This window comes from Rhagoletis zephyria, unplaced genomic scaffold, assembly GCF_001687245.7.
Source record: "Rhagoletis zephyria isolate East Lansing unplaced genomic scaffold, Rhagoletis_zephyria_1.1 Rzeph_scaffold_03769, whole genome shotgun sequence".
In the NCBI taxonomy this organism is placed as follows: Eukaryota; Metazoa; Arthropoda; class Insecta; order Diptera; family Tephritidae; genus Rhagoletis; species Rhagoletis zephyria.
This window is the reverse complement of record NW_016160852.1, coordinates 42,645-56,707: the sequence shown is the minus strand read 5'-3', so window position 1 is coordinate 56,707 and position 14,063 is coordinate 42,645. Positions and strand designations below refer to the sequence as shown.

At 35.5% G+C, this 14,063-nt stretch overlaps 1 protein-coding gene across 1 annotated transcript; it reads left to right on the top strand.

The window, feature by feature from the left end:
• Positions 1 to 2,503: 2,503 nt before the first annotated feature.
• Positions 2,504 to 10,477, top strand: LOC108369617 (protein msta-like). Its single transcript, XM_017624764.1, has 2 exons — positions 2,504 to 3,838; positions 9,567 to 10,477. The coding sequence occupies exons 1-2, from the start codon at positions 2,951 to 2,953 to the stop codon at positions 10,002 to 10,004; spliced, it is 1,326 nt and encodes a 441-aa protein (XP_017480253.1). The 5' UTR covers positions 2,504 to 2,950; the 3' UTR covers positions 10,005 to 10,477.
• Positions 10,478 to 14,063: the final 3,586 nt, after the last annotated feature.

Genomic DNA, 14,063 nt, shown 5'->3' with positions numbered 1-14,063 from the left:
CATTTGTCGTTGCATTGTTGGTTGCGAATTTCGAATCAAATTTTGAAGTCAATTATTGTAGTGAAACTTAAACTCAAACTTTAAAAAATAATCCCCCATCAGTACAACTCCAGCTACGTATTCTACAGTATTTTTTCGCCTAACTTGTTTCCGCGCTGGTGGATGTATCGGGTGTAGTCTGAAGAAAAACACTCACTGGACCGCTCACAAAAATATGTCGCATTCCTTGTGACATCACCATATTGCAGACCGCTTTCCGTGTGGTGGCCTGGCCTTTAGGCATTTTCGTAGGGTAGTGCATCTCGAAAGTCAGTTAAGTATACGCTTCACGAGCAGGTAAGATGAACAAATAGGAACAGTCTGGGGGTTAGTCCCTCTAAAACTAAGCTATATAGATAGACAACTTACGAAGTCCAACACTCAATGACGCAAATTCTAAGTTGTCAGGTGGGGCCACGTTTTTGGGGGTTATTCTTGATTCTTAAGGTTCCGAAAGAACATAGAAGGATAACACTTAATTCGCTCTACTCCTGCTAGAGTAGAATTGGAATAGAATTAGGACTACGACCGCGAATAATACATTGAGCACACACAGTGGTAGTTGAACCCATCTTCACCTGTGACGCATTGGTATGGTGCGAGGCGATTTACAGCAAACTCTATCTAATTAACCTTCAAAGTGTTCCAGGATAAGCATGTCTATGTACAAAAGCAGCAATTCGCTCGTAACTCCAAGCAGCGTAGCCGAAAGCTTTCGCTGAAAAATCGTCGATTTATCCCAAAAAAAAAACGTCCATTCGGCCTAAAAACCTAAATTTTTTATTCATTCTACTGTTTTAGAAATGAAAAATAATCTAATATTCTAATGACAAATAAATATAAAAATATCGATAACCCTTTCGTAAACGATATCAATATATGAGGCGTTTATTTTGAAAGTGACATTAGTCACTGCCACCTCTTGTATTTAGTTGGTTGGTTATTTCTAGCTACATAAGATAACGCCAAACTTTTTACCTTTGGCTCATGAATTGAACGAATAACAGGCGCGTTCAGATATAGGTATGTGATCGCTGAAGTCAAACGGCATGAAATGGCTTATGCCCCTTTCAAAATTTTTATATACATACATACATATTCGTACATTTGCAAAAAAGTACAACACTGTTCATATCGATGAAATGCCTTTTCCTTTATGTCTTCTACATTTATATAATGTCAAAGAGACAATAAATTTGCAACATATGTTCATACTTACACATGTATGTTAATACATACAAACAGTTGTATATTAGAGTGGTCCAAAAAGACTTGTGCGAAAATTAAAGTCGGAATTTTAGTGCATTCATCCCACAGTACTATTGTTCTATAGCGAGAAAAATGTACCCTCTTTTTTAAAACAAACATATTTAGAGGTCGCCCAAAGCGCTCAAAACTTCCCAAGGAGAAAAAAGTATTTTTCGTAAAAGTGGTATAGATAGAATCTTTGAAAATCAATACTTTTAAATCGACAAATACTGTGTCTCTTCTGAAGACTCCAAGAAATAATATCAAATTGCTTATTTAAGCGTGTTTAAATATTCACGATTTCTTATAGGTCGCCCATTGCATTTTAGGGGATTTTTGGGGTACCCATAAAAAGTAGTTAATATCATTTCTATGAAAAATAGCTTTTTTCCATAAATTTATAAAAAAACAGGGCTATATTTTTTTTTATAGAACTATCCTAGGGGGTGAGAGCATTAAAGTTCCGACTTTACTGCCTTGCGACCGCCCTAATGTACATCCAAAATAGAAAATAAGAAAGACAGAGTAAGAATTTGGCTAACACGAAACACGAAAAGTTAAAAGCCAATTGACAATTTGATTAAAGCATAACAGGCGGTTGTGCGCGATTTCGCCGACCACCCGCTACGACTTAAAAGAAAGGCGACGCTGGCATGTGCGTGTGCGAATGTGGGAAGAAGCCGGTAAAAGCGCGCCAATTATTCAAACGTATACATACATACCTAAAACAAAATTGAAAATATCGAAATGGAATGAGGCGAATGAACGCTTAACCACAAAATATAATCACAACAAAACCGAAAATGCGGAATGGACTCACAGATGAATGCTTTTGTATCTACAAACGTAGGCGCATCTGTTGCGCGCCGAACTTAGCCGAGACACGAACCTAAGTATGCATAAGCAAATGTCGTACAGATGTGAGGCATTGATGACGTATAAATGTGACGTTGCGACTGACGCAGCTTGGCGCGCACAAGGCTGCTAGTGATGCCAGCGTCATCGTTGAAGCCAACGCCGATGGCGTTGTCGCTGCTTTCTACCGTTGATGAGCGCGCCACTTCTTGCTAGCGCCGCGATGTCACAGCGCAAGTGAAATGTGGCACCAGCAGCAGTCGTTAAAGATGTAGCAGTGACAGCTGCTCTATGCCTGGTGCAGTGTGTCTGTCGTGCGGCATGGCATACATTGGAAAAATATTTTCCGTGTCTTACACATTCGCGTTCAGGTTGCTTTTGACGGCACTTTGGTTTGGTCTTTTCACGCGTAATCGCATGTCAGCACTCGTTGCGGGGCGACGTACTTCATAAGCCATCAACATTTTAGAGCGTTTGCCTTTCGTGCGGCAACATTCACGCGTGTGGTGACATTAGTTAAAAACAATACAAAAAAGAAGACAAAAATAATGACCATAATACATACCAGCGGATCGCGAACATACGTAGTCTTGCTGTTGGCGCTCGTTAGGGCACGAGCCATAGTAGTCGCGCGAATTCGGTGTTGTGCGGACCTAAAGCGCTTCGCAAAATTATAAAAGACAGCAGACGCGCAGCCAATATATAAAAAGTAAACTCACGTGTGTTTGAAGAAAAAACAAAAAACAAATTACTTTAAAATTTTGCGTGGATTTCTCTAAAGGACAAGTGCTCCGTCGCCAACCGAGCAATGGCCACTCCCGAAGAGTTGGCGCGCCTTGTTGCCATACATCTGCGCGATCTGCAGGACACCGAACCGAATTGGACCGTCGCGCATTCCGATGTCGCAGGCCGCGGTGTTTTTGCAACGCGTGACATCGCCGCCGGCGAATTGCTATTCCGCGAATGTCCGCTCGTTGTCGGTCCTACCGCGCGCAAAGGTTCCATACTCAATACCTGCGTTTGTTGTCACAAGCTGCTGGCCGTCAAGGACTTCCTCTGCAAGCGCAACTGCATGCTGCCCGTTTGTGATGCGTGCGCCGATTCCGAGAAGCATCGCGCCGAGTGTGAGCACTTCCAGCGTTGGCAGCCGGTGGAGCTAAGCAAATTAGTGGATATGTGTGCTGATAAAAGCGTCGGTCCACCACTGGTAAATCCCTACGCGTTGCGTATACTCACAGCCGTGCGTGTGTTCTTCCTCAATCCCGAACAGCGCGCACTAGTCGACGCTATGCAAGCAAATGCTGAACGCGGCTATCGGCAGGAGATCATCAAAGCGGCGCAGAGTTTTCGCAAATTCCCAACTACAGATAAACCCTTCATGGACAATCTATTTCGCATTGTAGGCGTACTAAATACGAACGCCTTCGAGGCACCATGCCGTGTGGGTGAACACGAGACACTTTTGCGTGGTCTATTCCCGTTGACGGCGATCATGAATCATGAATGCACGCCCAATGCGAGTCACTACTTTGACAATGGACATTTGGCGGTAGTGCGTGCGGCGCGCCATATTCCCAAGGGTGCTGAGATCACAACCACATACACAAAGATATTGTGGAGTAATCCGACACGTGGCATTTTTCTAAAAATGACTAAAAATTTTGTGTGTGAATGTGTGCGTTGCAACGACAGTACGGTGAGTGAATAAAACCATATGCACATAAATATGTAAGTTGGTTTTGTCGTGGTCAAGGTATGCGCGACCTTACCTGGAAAAAAATTTCGTTGTTGCTGTTGTGTTTTTGCGGCGCTGACATTGGCAATGAGACTAATGAGATTTATTTGCGTGACTGCGGCAAACTGCAATAAAGGTACAAAGGTGTGCGTGTATGTGTGTGGTGCGGTGTGTTTTGAGTTGCAGTATAACAAATAAAACTTGCGCAAAACAGGCGAGAAATGTTGTAATGTGCATATGTAGGAGCAATGGAATTATTTTATTTAAATTAGTGAAAGTGAAATATGTAGGTACTTCTTATTAAATGTTGAGGACTTGGGATATGAATTAAAGCTACTTTACATAAAATGCCTTGGGAATCTCAGTATGTGCTGTCTAAATAAAAATTATGAGCCCTTAAAACTCTAACGAAATTGAAATCGATAACGCTAACTAATCGCTTGAGTCACATTTAAGTGTTTTTCTCTTGTTAAAACTAACTGAAGTAAAAATTGAGATAAGCTCCTTAGGAAACTTTCGTTTTTAGGTTTCTCTTGGCCAGAAGTATGTTGATTTTCGTATATTCCCATAAATAGCATGCGTTCCAATGCCTTGAAAAGGCTTCTCATAAAAACGATCCGCAGTTCGGAGGCGGCGTAAATGGATGGTCGNTGTATGTGTGTGGTGCGGTGTGTTTTGAGTTGCAGTATAACAAATAAAACTTGCGCAAAACAGGCGAGAAATGTTGTGATGTGCATATGTAGGAGCAATGGAATTATTTTATTTAAATTAGTGAAAGTGAAATATGTAGGTACTTCTTATTAAATGTTGAGGACTTGGGATATGAATTAAAGCTACTTTACATAAAATGCCTTGGGAATCTCAGTATGTGCTGTCTAAATAAAAATTATGAGCCCTTAAAACTCAAACGAAAATGAAATCGATAACGCTAACTAATCGCTTGAGTCACATTTAAGTTTTTTTCTCTTGTTAAAACTAACTGAAGTAAAAATTGAGATAAGCTCCTTAGGAAACTTTCGTTTGTAGGTTTCTCTTGGCCAGAAGTAGGTTGATTTTCGTATATTCCCATAAATAGCATGCGTTCCAATGCCTTGAAAAGGCTTCTCATAAAAACTATCCGCAGTTCGGAGGCGGCGTAAATGGATGGTCCAAATAAAATAATGTCGGAATTTTAATGCTCTCACCCCCTAGATTGTTCTATGTCGCTCAAAGCGCTCAAAATTGTCCATGTATTTTATATGAGGGAAAAAGCAACTTTTCATAGAAATGGTATGGTTTTCTTGAAAATCAATATTTTTCGATCGGAAAACTCTGATTCTCTTCAGGAGACTTCAATAGTAATATCCGATTTTTTATTGAACTATTTTTTAATACTAACGACTTTTTTTTGGTGCCCCCAGTGCATTTTTGGTGTTTTTGGGGGTTTGGACCTATAAATTATAGTTACTATGAAAAAATGGTCGAAAAATATTGATTTTTAAGTATTCTGTACCATTTCTACGATTTCTTTTTCCTTATAAAATATATGGAGCGTTTTACGCGACCTCTAAAAATTTTTTGATTTCAAAATAAAAAATAGGGGTATATTTTTTTCTTTACTTTATAAAATGCTCTTAATGATGTTATGCGTGACTTGATTTAATTGTAGTTAGCACTTACGTCGAATTTCCTCGGATGGTCATGGCCAGGGAACAGATTCNGGTATGGTTTTCTTGAAAATCAATATTTTTGATCGGAAAACTCTGATTCTCTTCAGGAGACTTCAATAGTAATATCCAATTTTTTATTGAACTATTTTTTAATACTAACGACTTTTTTTAGGTGCCCCCAGTGCATTTTTGGTGTTTTTGGGGGTTTGGACCTATAAATTATAGTTACTATGAAAAAATGGTCGAAAAATATTGATTTTTAAGTATTTTGTACCATTTCTACGATTTCTTTTTCCTTATAAAATATATGGAGCGTTTTAAGCGACCTCTAAAAATTTTTTGATTTCAAAATAAAAAAATAGGGGTATATTTTTTCTTTACTTTATAAAATGCTCTTAATGATGTTATGCGTGACTTGATTTAATTGTAGTTAGCACTTGCGTCGAATTTCCTCGGATGGTCATGGCCAGGGAACGGATTTTTAGGACCTAAAAACCTATAAAAAAGGCAAAATCAAATAGCGAAAAAGGCAGGAAAAGGCACTAGGTGTTGCAAAAAAGGCAAAAAAAGGCAAAACAAAATAGCAAAAAAGGCAGGAAAAGGCAATAAAAGCAAAATAAGGCACCTAAAAGACAGAAAATATGAAGAACAATTAAAAAATACATTTATATTACAAGTAAAAAGAGGAAAACTATGAACTTGTTTCATTATATGAAAAATTTGTACTTTGAATCTTTGACTACTTTATCCTTTCGAGTTTCTAACTCACAAAACTTTAATCTGTATAGTTGTAGTAACATTGAACCACAAGATGCATTTTTAGGTTTTCTGGCAGCATTTTCATTCGATTTTCGTGAAGAAAAGCCTTGAATGTACTAAATGTGCGCTCGACGTAAGTTGATACAAGTGGAGCCCAATTTAAATATGGAACGTTTGAAACGTTCATATTATCAGAAATAAGGGCGTTTTCCTCGCCCTTTATAATTCTATCAACACCCCTTATTGTCTCCAAGCCTTCGTTAGCTGAGAAAACGGCTTTGAATTTTTCCAACACCAATTTGGCAAGAGGTCTCTGCGCTTCTATAAGCCGCATGGGCAATGTGTATATTTTTTAATCTTTAAAAACAATGTAAATGCTATAATCACTTTTTTAAAGGTAGAAAAGGCAAAAAAAGGCAAATATCTTAAAAAAGGCAAAAAAAGGGAACATCAAATGTGTATATATGGAATCAGGGAAAGCTAAATCGTGGACATTCTTAATCGAATATACTCTATCTCTTTAGCAGAAAAAAAGGCAATTTCCATAAAATCCGTTCCCTGGTCATGGCTATTAACAAACAAAAAATACATAGATTTATTTACGTAATTTATTATATGAGAATGCATACTCCAAATGAAGAGGGCACTTACACGAACACTTAAATACAAACATGTAGTATTACATATATTTACGCACATACATATGTACATTTTTATGTACGTATGTATATGTCTACGATATATATGTACACATGTATATGCGCTTCAATTAATAAAATTATTTTTCTGACCTAAGTCCAGTATGCTAATTTAATGTATGTACATTGCTATGTATCTATTCTTAAGTATACCTGAGTGCACATACAAACACATAAATATTGTACATATTTATGTGATGTCCACCTTTCTAACTTCCATTACAGGAATCAACATGTAAATGACTACTGGTGGAAAATGAAAATGATTTGCTTTGTATGTAATACATTTCGTTAATTAAATACCACAGAGTGGAAATTGGGGCCTTCGGAAAAAAAAATTGCACACAAATTAAATTATGTATGCCGACTAGGTTAATATACCAAGCCGAAATGGTAAATGTATATGCACATAAATAAGTAACTTTTTTTCAGTTAATAGCCACGCGATCTGATGAAAACTAAAACCAAAATTATTTGATGTGCTCTCAAAATAAGGAAAATCAGTAGCCAAATTTTTAGAAAATTGTTTTAAAAAGCTATATTTAAAGATACATATGTATTTAGGTGTGTTGCTGTTTTAAATATAATATATTTAAATATATATTTATACGTATATATAATATGTATATGTACGTAAATATGTATATGAAAATATGAAATTCTTAGAACTTTTTTGACAAATGTATGCATATACGTCATGGGTGGAACAGACAGGCACGCACTGTGGTCGCGACAATAATTCATAGAGCAAACTTGAAAAATTAAAACGAATATTATACAGCTGTGTGTATGTACGTATGCTTATGCATGAAAGTTTTTATATGTATGTTGGGATGTACATTAGGATGGTCCAAAAATGCATATTTATTTATGAGCGCGATATATCGTCGCTACCATGTCAAACTATCGATTGTGCCAAAATGCATATTGCATAAGCTTAAATTTTTAATAATCATTGTTCTATTTTTTTTTTTTTAGAAAAGTGGCCACCCCGTTCATAAATATTTGTAAATATCTTCAAACGCTTTTAGTTTTGATGAAGAAACTTAAATATTTTATTGAGCTTTAAATAATTTTAGATTTTAAAATATCTGACAACTCTATGTTTCCAAATTTTTTTACCACAAACCTACACAAAACACCGAGTAGAATGAAGAAAAGAGTTAAACACATCCATTGAGCTGTTCGTGCGTGCTGTGGGTATGAAAATATAAATTAACAAATTTTTATATATAATAAATATAAGATTATCGGTTATTAAAACACACTTAGTAAAATTTTAAAGTTAAATAAGCATCACAGTGTTATTTTCTGAAGATTTCTGATGCGAAATAGTCTTGTTCGATAAAAAAATATTTATTTTTAACGAATTTATAGCAATTTTACAAAAAAAAAATTATTTTCCCCATGTAAAATACATGGGAAACTTCAAAGCCTCGGCGGCACGGGTAAATATTAACTGATTTCCAAATAATAAAAAAATATGTGTCTCCTTGTTTTTGATATTCTTCAAATCTGCGGGGTGTCTGGAAAAAAACTTTGGGCCACCCTAATGTACATATACATATGTATATGGGCCATTTCCAAACAAAGTTATATTTTTTTGTCCCCCCTTTTTAAATTTTGTTTATGGTAATATAAACGAAAACTCAAAAACCGCATTATACGATCCAAATAATAAGCCACCAACAAAGCTGATTTTTTATTATTGTAAGCCGTTTTGTTTTCTTTTGCGAACGGTATTTCTTCGATATATTGTACCTAGTGCATATAAAAATATTTTCCCCTGCTCAGGTTAGTCGATATTCAACATAAACAAAAAGTTTAAACAAAGAAACTTGAGATTTTTAGTATTTGACTGTATGTACATTCATATGTATGCACATAAGGGTGGTCTAAAAATGCATGTGAATAAGTAAAGTCTAGATTTTATGCTCTCACTTCCTAGGCTTAGAAATGGTATAGAATGCTTGAAAATCAATATCGGAAAACTCTGTTTCTCTTCAGAAAATTCTCAAAAATAATATCCAATTGTTTATTTACCCAGTTTTTCATAGTAACTTTATTTTAAAGGTCCGCCAAAACCCCAGAAAATGCAACGAGGAGACCAATAAAATATATTAAGTTTTAAAAAATGGTTAAATGAAAAATTTGGTGTTATTATTAGAAACCTCCTGAAGAGAACCAGAGTTTTTCGATCGAAAAGAGGAGATTTTCATTTCTAGGATAAGTGTTTTTTCCCCATATAAGCGCTTTGAGCGACCTCTAAATATTGTTTGATTTCAAAATAAAAAAATAGGGGTAAATGTTTTCGATGTAGAACAATCCTAGGGATTGAGAGCATTAAAATTCCGACTTAACTTTTTTTTACCAGCCTAATGCACATACTAAAAGACCACATTTGCTTCATATATATTGGATTTCAGTATTTTGCAAGGTTTTTAAAAAATATTCGGTCACAAGGACAAGGAAGTGTAACATAAATGTATGCGTACGTGTGGTTTTTTTTTCTTGTTTCATCGTATGTAATTTATATCCGTATGAATATGAATTTTAATTAAAACTCTTCTCCCATATTTGCAGGAGAACGGCACCTACTTGTCTGCGCTATTTTGTCGCGAACAAGGCTGCAAAGGCATCGTCATACCGGTGGAAACGAAGACCCTACAACCGGATTGGCGTTGCCTCACCTGTGAGACAATCTCCCCAAACACGAAAATGGCACGCTATCAGGACTTTGCATTGAATACGATCAATAATCGCATTAACAAGAGCACCGTACACGATCTGATCAATTTCATAAACGAGATGTGTCCACGCTTTTGCCCGCCATCGAATTATGTGTTAATCGAGGCTAAATTGAATGTAATTTGGCGCATGCTACGCATTAAAGACGAATTCACCGAAGAAGAAATGCAGCATCGTGATCGTTATCGCGAAGAGATACTCGAGGTATTGGACAAATTAGGTGCTGGAGATTGTACGTTGAAAAAGTTGATCACCAATGAGATACCATGTTAGCGACGAATTGGGAGTGTGAAGAATGCAGCGTGCTGAGACGTTGTGTTGGCAGAGAGAGAGTGAGAAAGAGGGATAGCGGCAGAGAATTCTCGTATTAATTGCATTAAGAAGTGTGTTTGTGTGGTAATTAAAAATCGCAATGCAAAATTACTTTCATTCATTATTGTTGGATGTACCATTTCGAATAGCAAGTAATAATTTATTCATGTAATTTGCCACTGTTTATCTAAAATCTAGTCAGCTTTTGTGCATCTGCGAATTTTTGCGACGGATTTATGTAGTACTTGTGTGTAAACACTTAATTATTTATTACTAAATAGTTTTGCCTTAAAATTTATATCTATGCGAGTATGTACATCTATATATATGTATGCATAAAATTACATGTTTATGTTTTTTTTTTCTAAAATTGTATTTCATACAAAGTCTGAACTCATTAGAAGAAGCCCAATAAAAATATTCGAATAAAAAATAATAAAATGATAGTACATATTAAGAAAAATGTGATTACGCTTCATTTCCGACGTTGAGTGAATTAATTAAGTAAATTCCTTGGCTGTCTTCTTGCTGTTAAGTACTTTTTTTTTTATAAATGTCTGATTGTGCACTTTGATATCTACATATGTTTTTACGCCCGCAAATGTTCAGTTCACTTTATTTTAATTTTAATTAGACTAGCAGAACATAAATGACATTTCTTGACAGCTGTCATCTTGGCCGTAGTACATATCAAGTCAACTCAAGCCAATCTTTCAGACAACCCAACCAACCAAGCAGTAAATTGAAAAGTGTGAAATCAAGTGGGAATTTAACCCTTTCAATGCCAGCGTCCAACATATGGAACACAATTTTTATTGTTGGCAAATGTGAGCAGTTGCATTACGTGTATGGCGCCGAAATGAGAATGATGTCAAATAAATATAAGAGAATTTTCCACGCTGTTGTCGTGGGCAAAGGGGTCCGAATGGAATTAAAACCTGGACAAGCAACCAAGTGGTCTTGGCCCAGGCCGACCAAAAGTTGTGATCCTAAAGCATACGAAGATATCTTCACTGCTTCCGAAGATCTACTAGTCTTACATAAATGTGGTCGCGAAGAGTATGAATGCTTTTACTGTCTGGCGATTCTTTGGAATGATGATAGAAAATATCGGTATCAAACGCAAGATTTTTAAGAGAGTTGAATTTTGAAAATAGGCACTTCCAGTCTGACGTGACGTGACATTCGAATAACAAAAAGTTAATAAATAAAATGAAAAGATCAAAATTTTCAAAACGGTTTTTTATATTTGCATAATAATCAAGTAGCCTTTTATTAAAAAAAATGAGAACAATTTATAGTAAAGATTTAAACATACAGTCAATGTCAAATGTAAGTGTACTCCTTGTTCTAATATAATATTCACAATTATTTTCATCAAAATTTTTTTCTTTTCATCATTTATTTATGAAAATATAGTTCATTCTGGAGCATAAACCATATAAATTAAAGTTTCACACTTTAAAAAGTTTCACAAAAATTCAAAAAATGTTCATCAAAATTTTTGTTCAGAACTTCTAGAAATTTTGATGAACATTTTTTGAATTTTTGTTCAGAACTTCTAGAAATTTTTCGAGTATGCAGTTTTGTAGCCCCTTCAATTTATTAACTCGTGATCAAAATCTACTTTTATATGGAAGAAAATGCGCAACACTCTCCATAAAAAAATTCAAAAAAATCAGCGGTAATTTCTAGCGACTTGAAAACTTATATATCCAGTATATTTATAAAAAGCAGTCAAATTTGCCCATAAGTAGATATCTATATGACTTTTATTTTCTTTTCGCGGTTGACCATTCGCTAGAATCGCCCACAAAATTATTTTGAAAACATTTTATGGGAATGTGGGCGCCTTTTCAAAACAAGTTGAAACTATAAAACAAAGTGGATGCTAGATAAAAGGTGATAATTATGCAAGTTTTTGTTCAATGCATTTTTGTAGAGTTGCCACCTGTAAAGATTACCAACAAAAAAATATCTTAATCATGACATTTTTTGTACAGGTATAATTGTGAGTACAATGGGCAATACCGCCTGAGTGCAGGGAAAAATTTGTTTTTGTTTTTTCCGGACACCAAGAATTCCAATTCCTTACACTACGCTATGAATTTTCTGAAATTTGATACATATATACATATTGAGTTTTTGTCTAGAATTGAAGAAATATGAAAAATGTTATAGCTTGTTACCATATTCTGTCACGGCCACATCTATCAGTTATGTAAACTACACAACAGTTGAAAAAAGCAAAATAATTTTTCAGCAGCGATCGCCGTCTTCCATGACAAAAATTTGTGGAAAACTGTACTTTCTTTCTTTAGTTCTGTGACAATTTAAATACGAACACCACAAATCAAAGCAAAATATCGGCGCCCAACACAAACGCTTTTCCAAATTTGTGGCGGCAAAATTTTCTTTTTATTATTATTGAAACTTAAAATTTTAAGCAAATACTCTTTGCATTTAATAGCTAATTAAGTGTTAAGTATTGCAACGATTACATAGAAAATTTCTCAAATCCCCAAATAAATGAAATTATCTAAACAACACAGAAAGTCTATAAAATTGACTACGAGTATTACGTCAAGCGGGTAAAATTACTTGCTCCTGCACTGCAACACGCTTAATAAATCTGTCAACAAGCATTTAGAACCAGACACAGTGCAACAATGTTCTTCGCATGTTGTTCGCGCTGAGTACCCACTAAAATGGGCGCAAAGATTTTTGAAGATAATTACAAATTTAACAATGTAAATATGCTCACTGAAGTGCCCATTCTAATTTACAAATGCCAAAAAAAATATGTTTGTTCATTTGTGTATAGGTACGTTTGCCTTATAGTTCAGGTATATGTATATATTATGTTTGTATGCATATTAGGGTGGGCCAAAAAAAAGTAAAGCCGGAATTTTAATGCTCTCAAGCCCTAGAATTGTTCTCTACTGAAAAATATAACCGCGTTTTTTATACCTTTTATGAACATGAAATGGTTTTATACCTTTGGTCCGATTTGGTATGTGGGTGCATTTTTTAATGTTTAAATCATTTTTCGGAAGCTGCAAAATCGGACCACTATAACATATAGCTACTACTAATTGTTCAAATATGAGATTTTACTATTTTCACTGAGTGCCAACAAAAAGCGTATTTCTGAGTTGTGCCTAAGTTGGGTTTCTTATGTTCGCAGTTGGAATTATATTCCATAAATCAAAATTGGAAAGGGCGCTTCCAACCCGTTCAAGATAAAACGAAGTTTTAGAGACCACTAGTCACGTTAGCCGCTTCTATATACCGAAAGAATCTGGTCTTTATCCAATGAAAGGCGTTTGTTTCTACAATCTCATCCTATACTAATTGGAGAATCCTATGAATCGTTGTCCGACCCTGGAGCAAAAAGTGGAACCAGGGTTGCTCTGAATCCCTCTTCTTAAAAGCAGTCATTGAATCACAACTTGGACCAGAAACCTTTTTATCCTTTTGTGTGAATAGATGAAGCCATACAAGGACATCTCCTGGCCTTAGGTCACATAAGGTGTGAGACGCAATGTATGTAGTTCCTTGTTTCTTATGCACTCCTAACAGCGGTCGCCCCTCGGAAGGTAGTCTCATGAAATCCGCTGGCCGATCAGAGGTGGCGTAAAACTGTAAACTCCTCCATCAAGACGCACACCGTAAAGTAGAGGAAAAGCTCGACCAAACACTTAGCAAAAGTGTAAACGCAAAATGTAAGTCGCTTTCCGTCTGTCGGGTCGGCTAGTATGTATTAATAAAAAAAAGTAGCTCTGTATATCACAAAAATTTAAAAAATATATGAAATTATTTTTTATTAAAAAAGAAAATATATTTGTGGCTGTTTTTTTTTAACTTATACTAACTCCAAAATTAGTTAAACCAATTTAAATTCTAATTGTTTTAAAGCTTTTGATATCTTCCTACAGGCCCCTCTGGCAGTTTCATATTTGCCAAATTTATATTTATTTACAAATGATTAATGTAGCCCTGATTGTAATCAAAGAAATT

Bases quoted from the DNA above. Each gene is read 5' to 3' on its own strand.
- LOC108369617 (XM_017624764.1), top strand. From the start codon at position 2,951: ATGGCCACTCCCGAAGAGTTGGCGCGCCTTGTTGCCATACATCTGCGC. The intron at 3,839-9,566 runs GTGAGTGAATAA...CCATATTTGCAG, and splicing joins TGCGTTGCAACGACAGTACG to GAGAACGGCACCTACTTGTC.